The 20,029-nt window shown below is 40.9% G+C and overlaps 1 protein-coding gene across 1 annotated transcript in view; it reads left to right on the top strand.

The window, feature by feature from the left end:
* The first annotated feature begins 220 nt into the window (after positions 1-220).
* cntnap2a (contactin associated protein 2a) overlaps positions 221-20,029 on the top strand; it is a 533,013-nt gene continuing 513,204 nt past the window's right edge. The window contains exon 1 of the mRNA XM_074693022.1: positions 221-824. Coding sequence (XP_074549123.1) covers positions 722-824 — 103 coding nt within the window. The 5' untranslated portion in view covers positions 221-721. The remainder of the gene's footprint in view (positions 825-20,029) is intronic.

The following is a 20,029-nucleotide window of genomic DNA, read 5'->3' as shown; positions in this document are numbered from 1 at the left end:
GAAAACAGGATGTGCGCTTTTTGTAAAATATATTTTTTAACATTTTATTTTTTTGCTGGAGCTTTTCTTTTCAGAGGACAAGAGATTGATGCACAGAGTACAAGGCTACCACCACCTAGAGAAGGAGGGGGGCACTGTCTGGCTATAAGAAACGGAAAGATAGTTAGAAAGGGAGAGGGAGAGACAGAAAGACTGAGGGAAGTTCAGCACCAAGGACAGCGCACAGGAGCGCTGGAGAGAAGAAATCAGTTCAGTGCTCTGGAGCTGCGCACAGACATGCCTCCCTGAACTACTGGAGACTGCACTGTACCCTTCAGTCGCACCCATTCAGTGTCGTCCAGTGCAAGTGGGCAAGTGGGAGCTCCGCTGTTGTTCTTTAATCCAGGATCGCACAACAAGGGACGAGGAGGCAAGATCGCCGCAGAGAGAAGTGCGTTGCGCTTGCACACACGGAGCGGAGTGTCAGTCGGCGCGATCCTTACATCATCTCTTTATTGGAGAGAGATAGAGAGAGACATAGGGGGAGAGAGAGAACGGGAGAGCAAGAGAGGGGGGAGAGAGAGCGAAAGAGGGAGTCCGTGTAGCCAGGCTCCTCTTGCCAGTCCTCTGCTGCGAAGCAAGTGTGACGGACTGACTGGCGTTACCATCTCCCTGCTGTTTCCCCTCTTAAGTGTGTCCCCTCTCTCTCTCCCGTTGCGCTGCGTCCACAGTGGCCGTGAAGATGCACCGGCACCGTCCTGCCAGGGGATTGACGTTGTTATTGCCGGTCGCGTTGTGGATTTTCAGCCTTGGCAGCGGTGGGCACGGAGCTTTGCCAACAACCCGTAAGTTGTTTGTTTTTATTTTGTGGATGTTTCTCCCAGCGCTGTGTGGGTGACTCTGGATCTGAGTGGGAGGCAGATGGAGCTTTTTTTGAGGCGGGGACGGTGCGTTTACCGGCGGGTGCTGCAGGTATCCCACGGTGGTGTCAGCCTGGAGCCCTGCGAAGCTCAAAAGCCAGGCTCCATGGGAGTGAGGGTTGCTCTCTGAGTTTAGACCCACACGTGTTCGCTCTTAAGGATCTCTGGTTCTTAGATTTCTGTGCCAGTTGGTTTATTTTGATCACGGGATTTTTAGGCAGTCCAGAAAGGGCTGGGTTACAGACATTCCACAGAGCAAGTGGCAGACAGCTTTTTGTGTGCACTCTCCAGAATCCCTTTTTGAGACAAACCAATCCCATCATCCTCCACCTGAAGACCTCAGGGAATTTCGAGGATTATCACACGGTTTGCTCATTATTTGCGTTGACACTATTAAACTCCACTCGTTTAAAATACAGCAGAAAGTGTTGATCTGTCTGCAAAGCTCTTAGATAATAGACTTTTGGACGCTCCAAGTCTGCAGTGTAACTGACCCAGAGGCACATTAAAGATTTATCATATTGAAAGTATTCTTGTATACTCCGTTAAAGTTTGCTCACAAAGTTTCAGTGAATTTAGAAGTTTCATTTTCTTTCAACTTCAAAAAAACATGGCTACTTTCAGAAAACTTTAAATCTTGGAGCTGTCAATCATGAAAGCCAAACATTTCTATTTTCAGGATTTTCTCTTGGTTTAATGTCATTTATTCTAGCTAACGTCTTCTTAGCTGATGTTTCTTATTTGTGCACCCACACTCTGAGCTTACAGATTTCAGGGATCACGTTTCTGTTTTCTTTTCTTCCTTATGGTATATCCCGTGTTGTGTTGAGGGAATCCACCCTCTCCTCAATGTTTCCCTGCTCTTTCGCGCTATTCTCGGCCCTGTCCGTCTTAAAGGGGACACTTCTGGTTGGCTCTGTGTTCTAGAATCATCCACACCCGGCTCGGTGTTACTCCTGTGTCGCTGACGGTGTGACTGATTCCCCGGTGATCGCCGGGGCTCCTCGGGTCCCGGATGAATGTGTCCGGGGACGCGCCTCATTAATCATCCCGTCCGACAGACGACGAAGAGACGGCACCGCGAGCCCTTTGCGCGTGCGTGTCTGCGCACGGATGTGCCAGTGTGTGGGCAGGCATTGTCAGCTGCGAGTCAGAGGAGACGAGCTGAGCGTTTCTCCTCCATAATGCTGTATCTCAAAAGAGCCACCTTACAGTTAATAGATGCCATGGCGACGACGCTTAATTTATAAAACTTTATTGATCCCTTTATGGAAATCCTTAGTCCTCCTGCTCCCGTCAGCTGGCAGGGCTGGTGGGTCAGACACAGTGTCCCTGGAGCAGTTTCAGATTCAGTGTCTTTTTAACGGAGAGACTTAATCTGGGACTTTAACGATGCAAATTTCGGTTCTTGCAATGAAAGCCATATCAGATGTATTGATCTGGAATTCTTCAAAAGGAAAGTCAGTATAAAAGAACTGGATTAACAAAGTCAAGAATTTATGCTGTTTTTTTTTTTCAATTTCATTTTCAATTTAGGAGTCTGAAAATCTCTAGAACGTGAATATGAGGCAGTCACTTTTAAAAAAAAGTTTTTGCTAAAAAGTTTGAGGATGTATTAATTATGTATTTTAAACACAATTAGTGCACAAGATTAATGTATCCACTGTTATCTCATTCTGTATCCATTTCAAAAAGGTGTATTGATGCATTTCATGTTTAGCGAGGGCAGAGGTGCAGTTACTTCTCAGGTCACATCTGATGTTATAATTAGCTGTTTTATCCCCTGTTTATTTGTTGACATTTTAAACAAGTGAGACATTGAGTAAGTTCCTTGCATTGAAAATATTTTCACAGCACATATAGCATGTAGCTGTCTTTGTACTGAAACAGTTAAGAAAAGTAATGCATGTTTAAATGGGAATCAGCTGTGGGAGACAGACTATGTGAGCTTGACTTGTAATGATGGGCGGCTGTGAATCAGTGGTAGAGTGGGTCGTCTCATAAGGAAGGTTGGGTATTCAATCCCAATCTGTCCTTAGGCAAGTCAGTAGTGTGTGGATACATAAGGATGGGATTGGTTTACACACAAGGTCTCCCTCTGTAGCCTCTCTGCCCTCAGTGCAAGAAGATGCAGCGAATGGGTTAATGTGATGTGTGATGTAAAAGCTCAATGAGTGTTTGAAAGGAGTGGAAAAGTTCCATCTACCAAAAAAAAAGTTCACCATGAAGAAAGTCTGAGGCAGCCTCTGAGTCAGATCTGCTATTATTTAAACCCTGTAATAATATCTTGAACAATATCATTTCTTTTCAGTCCAGTATTGTTGCTTGTCCGATTCCAGAACAGCCTGAAATTACTTTTTGTAACTCTGATTTGAATCCTGTCCAAAATGTAGCAAGTTTTTGCAAAAGACTCATGAATTCTAAGTTTCATAAAAGTACAGGCAGTATAGTTCTCATAGTTCTTTATACCCTGCTCATACATATACAAGCAGAAGAATGAAAAGTAGATAAATATCAGTGAAAGATCACCCTCTGTTGTTCTTTAAGAGGGGGTGATAAATAAAATGCAAAAGTACAACACAATAGAAATATCAAAGTGTAAAGAAGGATCAGGGTAGGATTTGCAGGATGTGTGACAAGCGAGGCAGTGTGTGTGTGTGTGTGTGTGTGTGTGTGTGTGTGTGTGTGTGTGTGTGTGTGTGTGTGTGTGTGTGTGTGTGTGTGTGTGTGTGTGTGTGTCTGATAGAGACAAGGGGAAAGAGGGAGAGAGAGACATACAAACTGCACGCTGAATCGGACCACCGGCTCCAGCCCTGAGCTTAAATCTGAGTGCTGACTTTATCCCTCCTCGGGGGCTAGATGTGAAACACTCGGGGGAATAGACGATGTCGTTGTGTCCAATGGTCTGAGGCATGGACTGAAAAAGATTAACATTTCTATCCTACCGGGACAAACAGACTCAGAGCCTCAAAGTCAATGGGCTGGTTGACCCATTGACTGTGCCCATTCTCCCACTTGCATCCGAGATAAATAAAAATGGATTTTTTCCCCCTTTGTAGATGCTTTTTGTGCATTTGCATATTAATTTGTATGTCAGTGCATGGTTCTACAAAGCAGTAATCCAGGGATTTTCTCCAAGGCAGGCTGGCTTAGAGTGTCCATCAGTTTTATGATGCATTCTAGTATCTCTTCATATTGAGTGTATTTTGGCCACAATAAAACCTGAACAAACACAGATGTAAGGTAGCTCAAGCTTTTAATACAAAGCTTATATCAGCACAGGTGCACACACACACACCTGCAGATGCTACCTGCAGAAAATAAAAGAATGAGTTTGTCCTTGTTGGACTTCAGCTGCTACCTCTGTACTGTATGTAAATGTCGTTGAAGTGCCTTTAAGGCGAGGCCTCTTTTAAATCTTCAGTTTCCAGCAGTCATGGACACATTCCTTTCTCTTTTTTCAGATCAAGAAGGTGAAATAGAAAAATATCATGTGCTCTTTCTACATGCTTCTCAAACTCTAACTTTGAGCGCATTTCTAAATAATTCCTAAGGAAACATTTTTCTCTTGATTTTGGCACCCCCTGTGGACGTAGTGGTACTTTATTGGACTGCAGACTTGTTTTGTTGAATTTGTAGACTGTTTTTATTGTTTTCCACCAAAATATCTTCAAAAATTCTTGATGTATTCTTGATGAGCACATAAAAATGAGGTTGTGTCTGCAGAATGCTGCTAATCACTTTGCCTGCCACCCACCCTGCAGCAGTGGTTTCAGGGTTAAAGAACAGTCATTCTGAAATAGGCTACCCTTATGCAGATGGTCTTTTTTTCAGGGGGGGGTTCTTTCTTTCTTTCTTTTCTTTTTTTTTGTTTGTTTGTTTGATTGTCCTATAGCGGCAGTGATATAAGTTTTTGTGTTGTAGAATTTTTTTTATTTTTTTTTTTACCAAAGATGGAAAAAAGATAAATCCTGACAGGAGCTTTAACCTTTTAAGACCCAAGCTTTTGTCTGGTGTGCAATTATTAATTCATCTTGCTATTTGGAATAAGCAAGACCTTATAAGTATAATAACTAAACTTGGCCTTTGTGCAGGAAATTTAATTATTTGTGGTATGAGTTCTCTATTAGTAGTTTGTTAGTAGTGTTATTGTACTTGACTACATTGTTGTTTTTTCACTGAAATGGTGTAATGTTGTGATTTCACCAAAAAAAAAAATGATGTGGGCAGTGTCCCTAAATGTGGCTAATCTGTCAAAGTTTTGAAAAATGAAGTATCATGGGTCTGAGAGGCAGGATGTCCATATATGTGGACGCTGGGTCTAAAGTCAGTTAATCTCATTAAGAGAACCTCTCCTGTGATCACCCTTTCACTGTTTGCACAACTGATGTTCATCACTTCGTGAAAATGACAGGGTTTAAATTTTTTTTTGACATTCTCAATACCAGAAAGTGAGAAGTAAAGGATGAACCTTTGAGTCAGTGTGTTAGTGACACAGTGTGCAACTAAATAGGATGTCCCTAGAGCCTGTCTGATATAGGGTCAGATTACCCTTTCCTTATCTCATTAAGCATGCCGGCCAATTTGACACAGACATCAGACTGGTTACACCCTACAGAGGCCATAGTGAGCACCAACTGGGATTCTTCAGTTCACCACAAAGTGTTGGCAAAAAAAACGACATCAAATAAAAATATTTTGAATTTATATGTTGGTACCATTTTTGAGGTGGCTAGGAATACTGCAGGTCCCCTGTTCCACAAACCCCATTCCCTCTCATTGGCCTGCTCACTGGAGGCCTGTCTCTGGTAGACCATGGTGTTTGAGGCCAGCCCTTCTATCGGGTCATGAACCAGTTGGATGATCTTTATGGAATAACCTAATCATTAAGATCTTGTACTATTTCAAGAACTGGCGGGTTGAAGCAGTTTACATTCATAGAGTGGTTAAAAAAATCTGCACACGTTAAGTCTAAACATTCCAGCATTGTGACATAGTATTTAAAATACCCCCTCATTGAACTCAGTCAAAAGCCCTATCGCCACCGAGCAGTTCAGTTCAGTTCGTCATGGTATTGCACATTTTGTGGAATTTCCACTTACTAATCCCGGGGCAGATCCTCAGATAACTGCCCTTCCACTTTTTGTGACCCTGCCGTAGAGGTACCAGACATACAGAGCCAACCCCAAAAGGTGGAGCTACAACACTGCAGTCCATCCATTGGTTGAAGGAATCGTCACTTTCAATGCAACAGCAGCTGTATTTCTCCTGGCGGCACACAGCCTTTCTGAAACAAAGCTTGACCGTGTTTTGTAAAAAAAAAGAGCCACATGGAAATCACATAGAAGGCAAATTACTGGATGTCTCCCACTGTTGCTCTTTGTTTACCGTGTCACGTTTTTCTTCTTTGTTGAATTTGTTAGCGGAGTACACTGTGTCCCACTGCTATAGTTTCACGCTACTACGTAACTGATCTGGCTATTGGCATCCAGCTTACATGCGCCTACCATGAGGGGGCACTGTTGGCTGTGGAAATGCAAACAGGATCAGGTTCCAACCTGTATAAAACCGTACTCATCTAAACCGGACTGCTCGGCGGCTTCAAACCCCAAAGGTCCCTCAGCAACCTGCGTGTGATTTTTTTCACTGTCTGAACTCGCTTCCTTTTTTCCATCTGTCTCACCCCTAACTGTCTCTGATGGTTCGCCTCTCGCCCTCTGACTTCTTCACCCTCATTTCCTTTTTTTTTGAGACATTGGACTTTTGGAATAATGTTTTATAAATCTTGCCCAAAATGTGCATTGCCACTTAAGCCAAATGTTGGTTTGTAGAGTGGTTAGCCTAACTGTTTGCCTCCCTGAGGCTGCTTAGCTGTACTTCAACTTCTTCCAATACAAACTAAGCTGCAGACCAGAAAGCTACGCCTCTAAAGTAACTTTCCTAACACTGTGTATACTACATGAAACAAGATTAAGGTATTTAGTTGTATCCCACTGCCAGCTCAAATGTTCTTAGTTGTGTTTGTATCATTAATAGGTTTTCCATTTACAAGTGACCAGGAGCCTCTCCATAGGGGACCTAATTGACTGAAGCTTCATAATCAAAGTGGCTCATTTTTAGATCTGACGTGGCTGAGCTGTGGCAAACAAAACAATAATCTGGAATATCCTCACACTCACATCACAGTCACATTGGTGAAAGCAGTTTTTGCTCATTCTCTGAGTCACTGATTATAATCATATCATCAGTCTCTGTTGGAAAAGTGTCAGCGAGATACGCTGTAATTTTCTGAAGCTGAGGCACAGGTAGAACTGATGCCAGCCCTGTGTCTTGTCATTCCATGTGTGTGTGGGGTCTTGTGACTATATGTGTGTGATGAGTCCCAGTGGGAGGTGGTAATAATAGGATTAGTGCTGGAGGAAACAGACTGGTTTGGCTCAGATTAGATCAGCTCAATATGTCTGGTTTGCTTTTACTTGGCCCCTGTTAAAGTCTTTATGTGTGCACGTGATTGTGTTTTTTTTGGGCACGTGTGTTGATCCACATTTTTCATGCATGACGTCATTTGAGTCAGAGCTCAGGAAAGAGGTCTAGCTGTTAATTGCATATCCATTTTTCTCTTCCGCCGTGTCCTCCTCTGTTTAAATTGCTTCCTTCCGCCTCTTGCTTTTTCTTAATCTACCGCTTCTTTGCACTCTGTCTTTTTTCAATAAATCTGGCCCAACTTTGTTTCCTAATTCTCCCTCTTTCTCTTACTTGCTCATTTTGCTTCTGCCTCCAACAGACAACACTGTCTGAACTCGCTTCCTTTTTTCCAACTGTCTCACCCCTAACTGCCTCTGATGGTTCTTCTCTCTCCCTCTGACTTCTTCACCCTTATTTCTTGTAGTTTTTCTCCCTTCATTTAGTTTTGTTTTCCCCTCTCCTGTCTCCTGCCCTTATTCTTGACCCTAACTATCTCTAATTCCTTCTTCCCCCACTTGGCTCCCCTCAGTGGTTTTATCACCCGCCCATAATCACTTTCCTCCCTTCTTGTATTTTTCTCCCTCTTTGTCCTCTGCCTCCTCTCAGTTTGTCTCCTCTTTTTCTGCCTCTGATTACAAATATGCTCCTCACTGCAAACTTATCCCTCTTCAAGGGAGTGAGGTGGTTGGTTTTGTGCCCACTGCAACAACCAGGCTGACATAGATCACATCCAAACAGACCTTGCCATTCTGCAGGCTCCTCTTTCACTCTCATATGGCTCTTAAATTTTTCTTGCCCCATCAGCGTATGAATATTTCAGCTCCATGAAACATGAATTCATGACAGTGCTTTTGAGACACAAACGCTTGACCCACACGCCACTGCTTTCTAAAAAAGCACTTTATTTTTCCAGCACAGGGAATCAGAAGCACTTCATTTCACAGCAGCACATAATTAGTGGAAAACATTTGACTGGGGAAGCATATCTTAACAAATTTTAATGGAATGCATTATGATAAGAACAGAGCAGGCTTAACACCTTATCATGCACAGTTTAAGTATTTTCAAACATGCTTAAAGTCATAAATGGCTTTAAAAAAATATATTTGCATGTTCACAAAGAAGCATTAAGACAAATTTCTTTTGCATCTGAAACATGAAAGACGTCTTTTGTGAGAGATAAATTGAGAGAGCACCGTGACTGTTTTTCGTTTTTCTCTTTCCTAGTCAGCTTAGAGAGCTGTATCCGTCTCCTTGAAGAATTGAATTTTCAGTCTTGGAAGTGATGCTACTGCAGGGCTATCTCTGTTTCATCAGGGGAGCATGGCTGCCGTGACACAAATGTGCACTGACAAGTCACGCAGCGTAATTCCCTTAACATTGTCAGTAACGTAACATGCAAACACACTCCCACACACAGGCCCACATCGTGCAACTCACTAGTGAGCTCAAGTCCTCTTCTTACAGGAACGTTTGAGGCTTCACATCCGTTAACAGGAAACTGAATCTATAATTGGCGCTGTTGTCCAGGTGTATAACTAAGTAATCCTGCATCAAGAGACGCATGCAAGAATGCTTCTCGGTTTTTCTGAATTTATGCCAATAAATATGCATGGTATGTGTGTGCATGTGTGAATTATAGGACCTGAAAGTTGTTCTAGTGGAATGTGTTCTCATTAGGACCCGTCAGGATCTGTCCACCTCGTTAGACAAGTGTCTCTGAGATGGAGAGTGGGCTGGCATGATGGGAGGAGGAAGAGAAGGAGGAGGAAGAGTGTGAGAGGGACAGTTCGAGAAGCAGGCAGCATTTATCACAGCTGAGAGAGAAGGATGAAGAGAGACAGCTCGAGGGAAGACGGTCAGGAGGCGAGGATTCTCCCTGACACCTTGTCATTCAATATTACAGTTGTTGTTATAATCTGAAGCTGCATCAGAGTGCGGCCGTTATGTACGTCAGAGAACGGACCAGGCTGTCACTTAATACTGCTCTTCTTTTTGGTAAAACCTGTCCATTTTTTGTTTGTTTTACTACTTGATTGATCCTTTAACAGCCTGTATAATTGCTTTTTCTGTTGATGTGAATACTCACTTACAGCCCACTTATTGCACATCACCGTCTCGATTGAAACTGGCCTCCAGCTTGGATATAACACGTCAGGGGATGCAGAATGAAACACACAGGAAAACTTAAAGCTTCAACAGAATGAAGCCGGATAAAAACAATACAAATAAAACACATAAAAACAGAAACAGAAGCATAAAAAATTGTTTATTCGACTTCTATATAATAAAGTTGTAACAGTGTGAGTGTGTATATATATGAGAGTATACCCTGCAAACCTCAGCTCATCTTAAGCTGTAGCTTGGGGCTACACCTTAAAATACCAGCAGCAATACTACAAGCTCTTTTCTGACTGGAATTTTTTATTCTATGAATCCAATGAGAATCATCTAAGTGTGGCAGGTAACACTGTCCAATCAGCAGTCATTATGCTGTCTGGGGGGTAAATGATAGTGTAATTTTCCAGGCTATGAAACATCTGAACCTTTCAAACAATGAGAACTGATGTTGAAGATGTAAATGAAGCAAAAATCTGCAACTGCAATAAACCAATTTACTGGATATGTTTTGTTTTAAAATTTCACAGTCACTTTGATCTTTTTTTTTTTTTAAGTTAGCAGGAGCCCAAATGTGCATTTGCTTGTGTTGCTTATCAAACTCTACAGCATTTGTTTCAGCTTGTTTTCATTTTAAGTAATTTGCAAGTGGGTGAGTTTTCAGATGATTTACCTACAGGCTGGCACATCCTACAGGATTCTTCAAGGACTCTTCTTCTCAGGTTCTCACACTATGTTCCAAACGTTCTGTAGTGAAACATGACTACAGTGTAAACAAACATGGCCGACAAACCAGAAGAAGTAACGGCACCTTTTAAATTCCAAGAAAACTCTCAGAAAAGAAAAAAAACAATAATAGAAAAAGTCTTGGAGACAGTGGGAATGTTGGCAGTATACATAACAGTGCAAGTTGGATGTGAAAAAACTCATCAAAACTATTACAGATAGATTTCATACCTTCTCTTCGATCAGTCAGCTGAATCAGCTTGCGTATCGATTGGCTTTGTTCCGGTACACGTGACATTGCACACTGTGCCTGCTCCGCTTCCTTTGAAGCACAGTTATCTTGTTACATAAATGTTTTTTTAAGATGTTTTAAGGATATTAAATTCCTTTTTTCTGAATTGAGTTTTAACAGATTTCTTGTCTGAGTTGATACCTAGAGACAACATACATTAAATGAAAATAATTGGTCCAAGCACTGAGCCTGGTGGAACTTCATAACTAACACTTGTGAAAGGGTTTGTTATTAACATGAACAAACAGAGATCAATCAGAGAGAAATGATTTAAACCAGGCTTAATTGGATCCTGTAAGACCAGGAAGTTTCTCTCATCACTCTGTTAAAGGGTCTGATGGTCAAGAAGTCCTGTTTAGTTCAGCGTTAGATGTTCTGTTTAAGTACTTCAGAGAGCGCAAGACTAGACAACACAAAAACATGCCTGGGTTAATCTTGGGGGAATGCCAGGACTGAGCTGCAGGGTGAGCCAGGTTTCAGAACAGTATGAGCTGTGTAAGCTAACCTGACCCACATCATCAAAACAACAGTGTCACAGAGAAACTGGGCCCTGTTATACACCATGAACACGCTCTTGAACTCCATCCAGTGCTAGAAAGGGCATCAATGTGATTGGGTTGCTCTGTGTCCAAAATCCCACAATGAGTTTCTGGTGCAACAATGAGGACACAGTCCCTTACTGGCATCCCACCCACAAAAACTGCCAATCATTTTCTTTGTGTCTGGTCAAGCTGCAGCCTGTGACTCAATCCAAGGCGCTGCAGTGGCGTCAGGCATTTCTAGTCTGGTGCTTCTCCTGTTTCTTCATGTATTGCCTAAGCCTCAGTGGAAAGTGTAGCACTTCTAACATATCACTTTTTCTAATGCAACATGGAACTTAAAATCAATACAAAACAGCCCCAGCTGTGCTTGGCAGGACACCGATGCATTATTGTTTCTTTAAATTGGTATTGATTTATGTAAAAATAGAAAAATTAATTTCACATGATGTTTTGAGTGTTTTCTCATTAAGTGAATGATTCTATTTTTGACCTCTCTGCTGTCGATCCTCTATGCAGCAGTTAAAAGTAGGGTCTACAGGAGTTTTTATTACTTGATAGTAAACACAACATTCAAACTGGGCTCCTCCTCCTTGGCTCAGTGCCAGCCGCAGCGCACACCCACAGCCTTTGACTGTGACTGCATGAACACACTCACTAGCCCAGCAACCACCTGTAGCATAGTGTTGCTATGTGGGAGACTCGAGTCATGCACCAGACTTGGAATGTTAGCACAAACTAATCATGGGTATTTGAGACATACCAATTCACGTCATTCTTCATCCTATGCTGCTCTCCAAGTGCCAGAAAGTGAGTGAAAGTCGAGCCAAGCTTCACCCTCGTTAAGGAAAAAGCTTACAAAGCTACAAACAAAACATTAACATACAGGCCGAGGAGGGGGTTGAGGCAGATTCAGACACTGAAAAACATGTACAGAGGCCCAGAGGAGACGATTGAGCAGGATTATTCCCGCTGAAGTTAACATTCTTTTTTTTCTTAGGAAAAATAATTGATAATAAGCTTTGATTTGACACTTATTAGCATAGTAGAGCAAATTCAATTACAAGCTGATAGCTGGTTTGTATTTGCATTGAGAATCAATGTAGCAACAATTGTTTATTTTGTGTCATAACATAACATAATACTTATGATAATAACAAAAAGTAAATAAATTGTATCTGGCTTTATTCCAACTTATTTTCACACCTCCTGGTGACTCTTTAGTGGTAGGTTGTTTAATTTTGTCGTAAAGTGTATATGATATATGATTTCTGGCTGTTGTTTTTCAGGACTAATAGCTGACCTATTTAATAGACTTGGTCAATTAGAGTATTGTGCAAATGCTATTTAGGTAACATATGGAAAGATAAATGAGGATGAAACACCTCTGTCCATTGGTGGTTTACCCACTGAGACCGTATACAAATGAAAGAATCTAGACCTATATAAAAAGGCAGATGGTGATAAAAACAACAACACTGGTAGCACCTATAGTATGAGATATTGATTTTCAAGAACAGCTTTGCAACACTGTTTTTTTAGTCTTTGAAGAAATGCGACATGAAGAGTTTTTTTTATTATGGCATTCAAAAAAATGTAGTCATACACATATTGCATAACGAGGTAATGATTTGAATCATTAAACAAAAACTTGTACTTATTAAGCAGTCATGAAAACATAATCAGCACAGATTAGTGAGTTATTAGCACAGTTTTCAGTGATCTACCAATGGAAATATTATGACTTGAATAGAATTGCAATGAGCATCCTGTCACTGCAGATCAAACTGTTGCCTTTGCCTCTCTCTGCCTCTCTTTGAGTTTAACCTATATTTGGCTACATTAACCCTTTGATCTCCACTTGTCTGATGGTTAGCATGATGAATCTGGGGATTAAACAGAGGAAAAAAAAAAAAAACTACAGCACAACATCTGTTCAACTGTCTCACTTGTGCACACATAAACACAACCACAAGCACACACCCCAACCCCCCACACAAACACACACATTCGCACTCTGTTCATTGATGTTAAGTCCGGCTGCGTCTTTGCCGCTTTACTCCATCCTTCTTTCACAGTATATGTACAGTAGACAGCATATACAGTCCAGTGTGTTTGCGACCCCGTGAATGTGCGTACATGTTCCTGTATGAGCCACACATCCCTTTCTGTCATAATGGATGTTGGAAATCTAGCCACCAGCTCATGTGGAAGAGTGCTGAGGAAAAGGCCATTGTGCCGCAGCTAAGACAAATGTTGTTATTACTCGCAGCCTTTGCATTCAATTTGTTTTTTAAGCCGCTTGAATACCCCATTTACAGCCTAAGATTAAGTGAATTAATCTTTGGGCTACTTCCATTGAAGAAACCCTCCCGCTTTTTCTTTTCCGACTCCGAGGGAAAGCAGCGAGGCAGAATGGGAACATACTGTAGCCAGCCAGTCACTTGGAAAACATAACTTGTGTATTCCTGTGTGTGTGTGTGTGTGTGTGTGTGAGTGTGTGTGTGTGTGTGTATCTATTTCTGCACTGTGAAAATGGAAAATGTGTGTGTATGTCCTGTCCTGTCTGTGTGCACAACTTTGGTTTGTATAAGTGTGTGTATGCATGCATGTGTGTTTCCCATAATATAGAGAAGGCTAAATTAGAAAGGACAGGGATAATGAAGATAAGCAGCAATGCAACAGGAGGAGCCAACAGTTTTTGAGTGACAGTATTGCTGATAATATCCCCCTACTTCTTCTTGCAGATTTTCTTGGTGGGTCTTTAAATGTGTTTCAAACTGTACGTGTGTGAATGGATCTTCTTGTTTGTGCTGTGGAGGGTCAGATAAAGTTAACCACCCTTGGTTCTTTTTGAGTGATGTGTGTTGTGATAAACTTGACTTTACTAAAAGTTGTTTGTGTGTGTTTTCCGGTGTGTACTCCCAAGCATTGTGTGCTCATGTTTTTGTGGTGTGTGTGAAAAGTTGGTGGGTGGACTGGCTCAGCCTGGAGGAGACGGTGGTTAAAGTGCTCGGTAATAGGGATGTCAGACAGACCTGCTGTCTGGCGGAGTCTTGGAACAACCTCAAGCAGGACTGACACAAACATTTGGGTTCACAAAATACTGGGTTTATATTGGCGTGAACATCTATTCAGAGCAAAATATCCTGACTCCACTTCTTTTTTCACACTGAGGATGTGTAACTGCATATCCTGAATCTTTGTCTAACTTTTGATCAAAATATGGCCTGACTCATTTAACCTACAGGTCAAAAGAATCAGAGGTTAAAGTTGTAGATTCAAAACTACACGCTGACCTCATTCAAAGCAGAAGAAAAAGAATCAACAGAGGCAAAATGGTCAGCAGTGTTTCAGATGGTACTGGGGAATTTTTCTAGTATAGCCTTGTGTTTCACATTTTACACTTCTGTGATTTGAACTATTGGCTCCACTGTCTGACACCATACTCCTGATCTGAAGTGTTAATGCAGCTCTTAGTCTTCAAACTCTCAGTAAACATGCAGAAATATGAACGAAAAACTAAGAACACTAAGCAAAGGACACTTCTGTATCCATTAGCATATCTGACTTAAAACAGAAGTAAGCCTAGGACTACACTACCCTGATGAGAGGCCAACTGTAGGGGGAGGTAAAAACTTCCAAAACCACTATCAGTATTTCATTTCAGAGCTGCTTTGGGATTTTTGGAGTTATATATCACTAGCAATTGTGATTACCACAACAGATGTGTCAGCTCAGCCTTGTTGGAGCGCAAAACTTAGCAATGACCCAAAATGTAAAAAGATATCACATTTTGAGTAAAACTATTACATTTTTAGTCTTTATTGCATATTTTGTTACATTTTGGGTCACTGTTCAGTTTCAGTTAAATTTTACATTTTAGACTCTAACAAGCCACTTTTAGCTACTAGAATGCAACTGCCTCTATATTGTCAGTTGGGGTCAGGAGTTGCTAGAATATAATAATAATTTAACTCCAAAAAACATTATAGCAGTTGTGTTCAAGGTATTTTCAGAGTCAGGACCTATCAATCAACTTTATAGATGCATCCATGTTGAATCCAGTACCATATCGTCTCTAGAACCACCACACCATGAGCAAGCTTTTGGCAACAAATGAAAGAAAATAAACATTTACCAGCCTTTATTAGGGCACAGACCCAAACATGAAAAGAGTAAAAAGAAAACCGCGACAGCAAAAGAGTATATTTAGCTCTCTACCAGGTTACTCATGGAATCAGCATAAAATAGCTCTGAATGATATAACCGCCTGTCAACGCTCTATATCATTTTAATATACAGCCAGCTTTGCTTCCTTGTCTCTGACGCTGTGCACCGACTGAAAATTAAAGCAGCCTGCTGAATATTTTGTACTCTGAGCTTTGCCAATAATGGAGGAGAGATAACAGTTTTGTTACAGTCAGAGCTTAGCAACATCCAAATACCCTGCAAAGCCAGGTTTTTGAGCATACCACAGTCAATCAAATCATGGCAACCAAATGTTTATAATAGACTCATTAATACATGAAGAAGTGCTGCAGGAGAGCTGCAGTGTAGCAGCCACTGACTGCGAGGAGAGAAACACAGTAAATAAAGGATCTAACATGGTCAGCTGTATTTTAGTACTAATACACACTAAAACACATCAGTAGTACTCTGGGTAATCTCTGGTTGTATTTCTCAGCAGCAATGTTCTGGCAGTAAAAAGAAAACTACTGTGCTGGGATCGTTGGGACAGAGCAGTAAAAGGAGTTTATTAGGATTGGCTTAGCTATTAATTATTTCAGCCTATTTATAGACCTGTTTTATATTAGATCACATCATGTTTGTATTCTAATAAATAAAGTAGTTTTTGCTGAAGTTGGCATGTTTAGCAGGTCAACAGTGGAGGTTGGTGAGATGTTGAGAGAACAAACAAACTGCAGCAATTTGACACCTTTCCTTATTCACCTTTAAAAAATACTGTTTGTTCCAAGCTGGTGAAAAGGGGTGTTTTCGGTATCTCCTGTGAGTTATTAAAGCCAAAAAATTACAGGAAAGAACACAGACTGTTTATTGATGCAGTGTCGTTGACATCACCCATTAGTTTCCGATACAAAGTTATAGTTGAAGCCCATGGTCAGCAGATGCATACTGCAAAGTCTTGACTCAACCTAGCTTCGACAGGTTGGTGTCTGGTTCTTCTGCAGCCAGCCTTAAGCAGAACCTCAAGGAACTGCACTTTTTAGGTGACATGTGCTAAATCCATTTCTCAGGGCTGGGGGTTTCTGCTTGATCAGTGCTCATTACCTACCAAAGAGTGACTGCAGAACTCAACATCACCACTTCAACGTTTGTTTTTTATCACACAGTATTCCATGCTTCACTGACATGTACTTCTACTGAGATTTAATTGACAACAATTTATTTTGATATAAAGACTCTGGGGGGCTTTCTGATAGGCTACAGGGGCCTTCCCTGGGAAAAAGTTTTGATAATCAACTCTATTTTATAAGACCTGTTTTAAACCCACAGGTGTTTGATTTCCCTCTATTTTCATAAAACTGAATTATCATGTTACTAATTAAGTATCAAGTAGAAATGTTTTAATTCAGTGTTATGTTATAACATGATACTATTTTTCTTTTTTTCTGGTGTGGCACTAATGCCCTTTCATACATACAGACCACAAGGTATCTAAAGCCACATTATGTAATAACGCCCCAATATGTAATAGTGTAATACATTTCCCTTTCATTATGTAATAACTCATAATTTTTGTAATAGTCTGCCGCATTTTGTAATAAAATTCTTGAACGCAATGTGCAATAAACTTTGTCGCATTATGCTACGAGTTCTTAGTTATTACCTGCGGGAAACCCACATTATGTTATAAGTGATCAATATGTGAGAACTTGCTACGTAATTGGGCAAGGTTTATTACAAATTGCGTTAAAGGATTGTATAACAAAGTGTGGCAGATAATTACAAAATGCAGCATTATTACATAATGAAGTGATGAGATATTGGGACATTATTACATAATGCGGCGTTAGATACCTTGTGGTCTGTATGTATGAAAGGGTATTAGTGCCACACCAGAAAAAAAAATAAAAAAAGGAAAAAATGGTACCATAAATAAACTTATCTTCTTTGATTATTTCACCTTATCTGATTAGTTATGCTGAATTAGAAATTCTTCCTCTGTGGCTGTTTTTGGGGCCCTACCTCCATGACCACCCCCTGTCAACAAACTGTCACTTCTGGTGAATGAGCTAATTCAACCTTGCAAGAACCAGTGTGATAATCTGTTTAGGGGAGTTGTTGAGCACTGCTGTTTGTTTTTCAGACCAATGACGCCAAGAGAGCTGATGGATTACAGCTGACCTGCTGCTCACTCGCCAAACTCTCAGTAGGCGAGCTGTGAGTGACTGGCGTGTCATGTTACTAAAAACAACCAGTCTTCTTGTCACTACCATTGACTGGAATCCCTAAGCCAAAGCTTCTCAAAAAGCTCTGAATTGACTTCTTGGACAGCCGGGTGGTGCTTTAAACAACCCAAGCCTGGCTAAAGGTTGGGTTAAATGACTGAATCGTCCGTTAATTTCTTCAGAAAGTCGGACATTGCCAGCTGCCACTCAAAGCAACTAAGATTAACTTCAGGTTTCAGTGTTAATCAGTATACTCTTGACACCAAGTTGTTAGTTGGGACCGTTAAGTAGACAGCATGGCAATTTTTTACTTTGGTGAAAAAAGTTGTGCAGAAAAGTCTTTGTTTCACTTTTATTTTGAAGGAGTGTCCTCTGTGATGCCTTTGATTTTGCAGTGTGTTTCATGGTTGTGAGCCACACTTAACGCTTATTGTAACCCCTGTTCCACTATAAGGTTCAGGAGTTTGTGATGTGACTGTTAACAAGGAGGTGGTGCAGGGTCCTACGACTTCACCAGCTGTGTACCACAGAGTGATAATCCCTCATTAATTCTGACCTATTGCACTCTACAGTAGTAGTAATAGTAGTAGTAATAGTAGTAGTAGCAGAAGTTCTGTCTATTCTTTTATTTTTATTTTTTTCCTTTTTTTTAAAATCATGTGGTTAAGAAAGCATATGTATGTAAGCAGCTATGTGTTGGTGCAGAGATTTTCCGGGCAAGGGTCAGGGAACGTCTTTGGGCTGTGATACTCTGATTAGGTGCTTGCAAGATATTTTCTAAAACTCAGTATTAGTGGTTTGACTCTTAATAAAAAAATATATTTATTTTAGCAATTTCCTGCTTTTTTTTGTTGCCACATAACCCCTGAGGTGATTACCACAGATTAGCAAAAGCTCTTGTAGCAGCAGGTTAATTCACAGCAGCAGAGGAAACGCTGATATGTGTGAATATAAGCTAATTTTCTGCAGACCAACAAAAATGAAGTAGGCTTAAAGCCAGAGTGAAACTCAAAGATTCTCAGAGATATCATCTTTGCATTTGTTTAAAAAAATGGTCCTTTCACTTTTAAGATTCAGGCATGAAGAGGGCATGCTTTGTGCTTCTTGTTTTTTTTTCCCTAAATGGTTGTACATTAATGTCTGAGTTGTTTGCCTGTTGTCTTTTTCTAATATATGTTTTCATATTAGCCTTCAGAGCTTTCTCATAGTTGTGAGTAATGTTTACTGGTCTTCTAAGACAATGGGGGTTGTGATTTATTTGGTGTGTGTGTGTGTGTGTGTGTGTGTGTGTGTGTGTGTGTGTGTGTGTGTGTGTGTGTGTGTGTGTGTGTGTGTGTGTGTGTTTGTGTGTTTGTGTGTGTGTGTGTGTGTGTGTGTGTGTGTGTGTGTGTGTGTGTGTGTGTGTGTGTGTGTGTGTTTGTGTGTGTGTGTGTGTGTGTGTGTGTGTGTGTCCATGTTTGCATTGTGGGAGAAACTCCTTTCAACACCCCATACTCATTCATGTCAGTGTGTATGTCTGTATAGCAGAGGCTGGGTAAGAGAGTAGGTGTGATAAAAAAAAAAATTAAAAAAAAAAGCTCTGTCTTCTTAAGAAGAAAACTCAAGAGTTGAGGTTAGATGTGGACGTGGTCCATTAGCTCTGGTTCAAGGTTCTGTTACAGTGTGAGCTAAGATTAGTCAGACAGGGGTCACTGCTTCCTTTTTCTTCCTTCCTTTCACCTGCTGTCTCTGCCTCCTCCTGTATTTCTCTTTCACTGTGGCTTTCTTTCTCTCAATCCTCAGATCCTGATCTGTCTTTGTCTGCCTGCTCGTCTCTCTCCTCCCCTCATTTTTCCATTTCATACCTCTCACTGTTTTATCCTCTCAGCTTGACTCTTAAGCGCTCTGTTTTCCTGTCTCCGTGTTTAAAACCACCTTGTTTTCCTCTCTTCGTGGCGCTTTCTTGCTCACATCTCCATCATCTGATTTCACCCTCACCATTTTGTCTCTGCCTATCTTGCTGTTTGTACCTGCTGTTTATCACGTATTTCATGTCAGGTTCTATCACTAAGATACTACGATACAAAGAAAGGCAGGGCAAGTTTATCTTCTGTGCACTGAGGCAAATTCAAAGTGCTTCAAGTAATGCATAAAAAGAAACAATAGAGGAAATGTGCTAAAGTATTAAGATGAAATTAAAGGTCCAGAGTGTGTTAAGAGTGTATTAAGGGCTAATTTTACTGCTTTCGTAGTAATCTTGAACTGTATCCCACTGTAGTTAGTGGTGCATTTTCTTAGAGGAGAAAAGAAAAACCTCTAATAGCTGCAAAAACTCAGCAAACAAGTGCAGCAGATTTTTTTTCATCAAGTTTTAAAGAATGTCTGCTTAAACTAGAAAACTGTCAGGCCATTATCCCATGATGAGGACAGCTTTCAGAATCTCACCCTTCTCCGATTCTTCTTGTTGTGCCCTTTGCTTTTCATCATTTAAAGTGTTCCTTTCTCGAAAGAGCAGTCCCTCTAAATTGGATTCTTGTAATGCTTGCTTTTGATTAGTCAGTGATTCTCATTCCTGCCGGCTCTACCTCTGCAGTTACC

The sequence above is a fragment of the Halichoeres trimaculatus genome, unplaced genomic scaffold (assembly GCF_033239565.1).
Source record: "Halichoeres trimaculatus isolate MK-OKI-2021-1 unplaced genomic scaffold, fHalTri1.1 fHalTri1_scaffold_18, whole genome shotgun sequence".
In the NCBI taxonomy this organism is placed as follows: Eukaryota; Metazoa; Chordata; class Actinopteri; order Labriformes; family Labridae; genus Halichoeres; species Halichoeres trimaculatus.
This window is presented reverse-complemented; position numbering and strand designations above follow the sequence as displayed.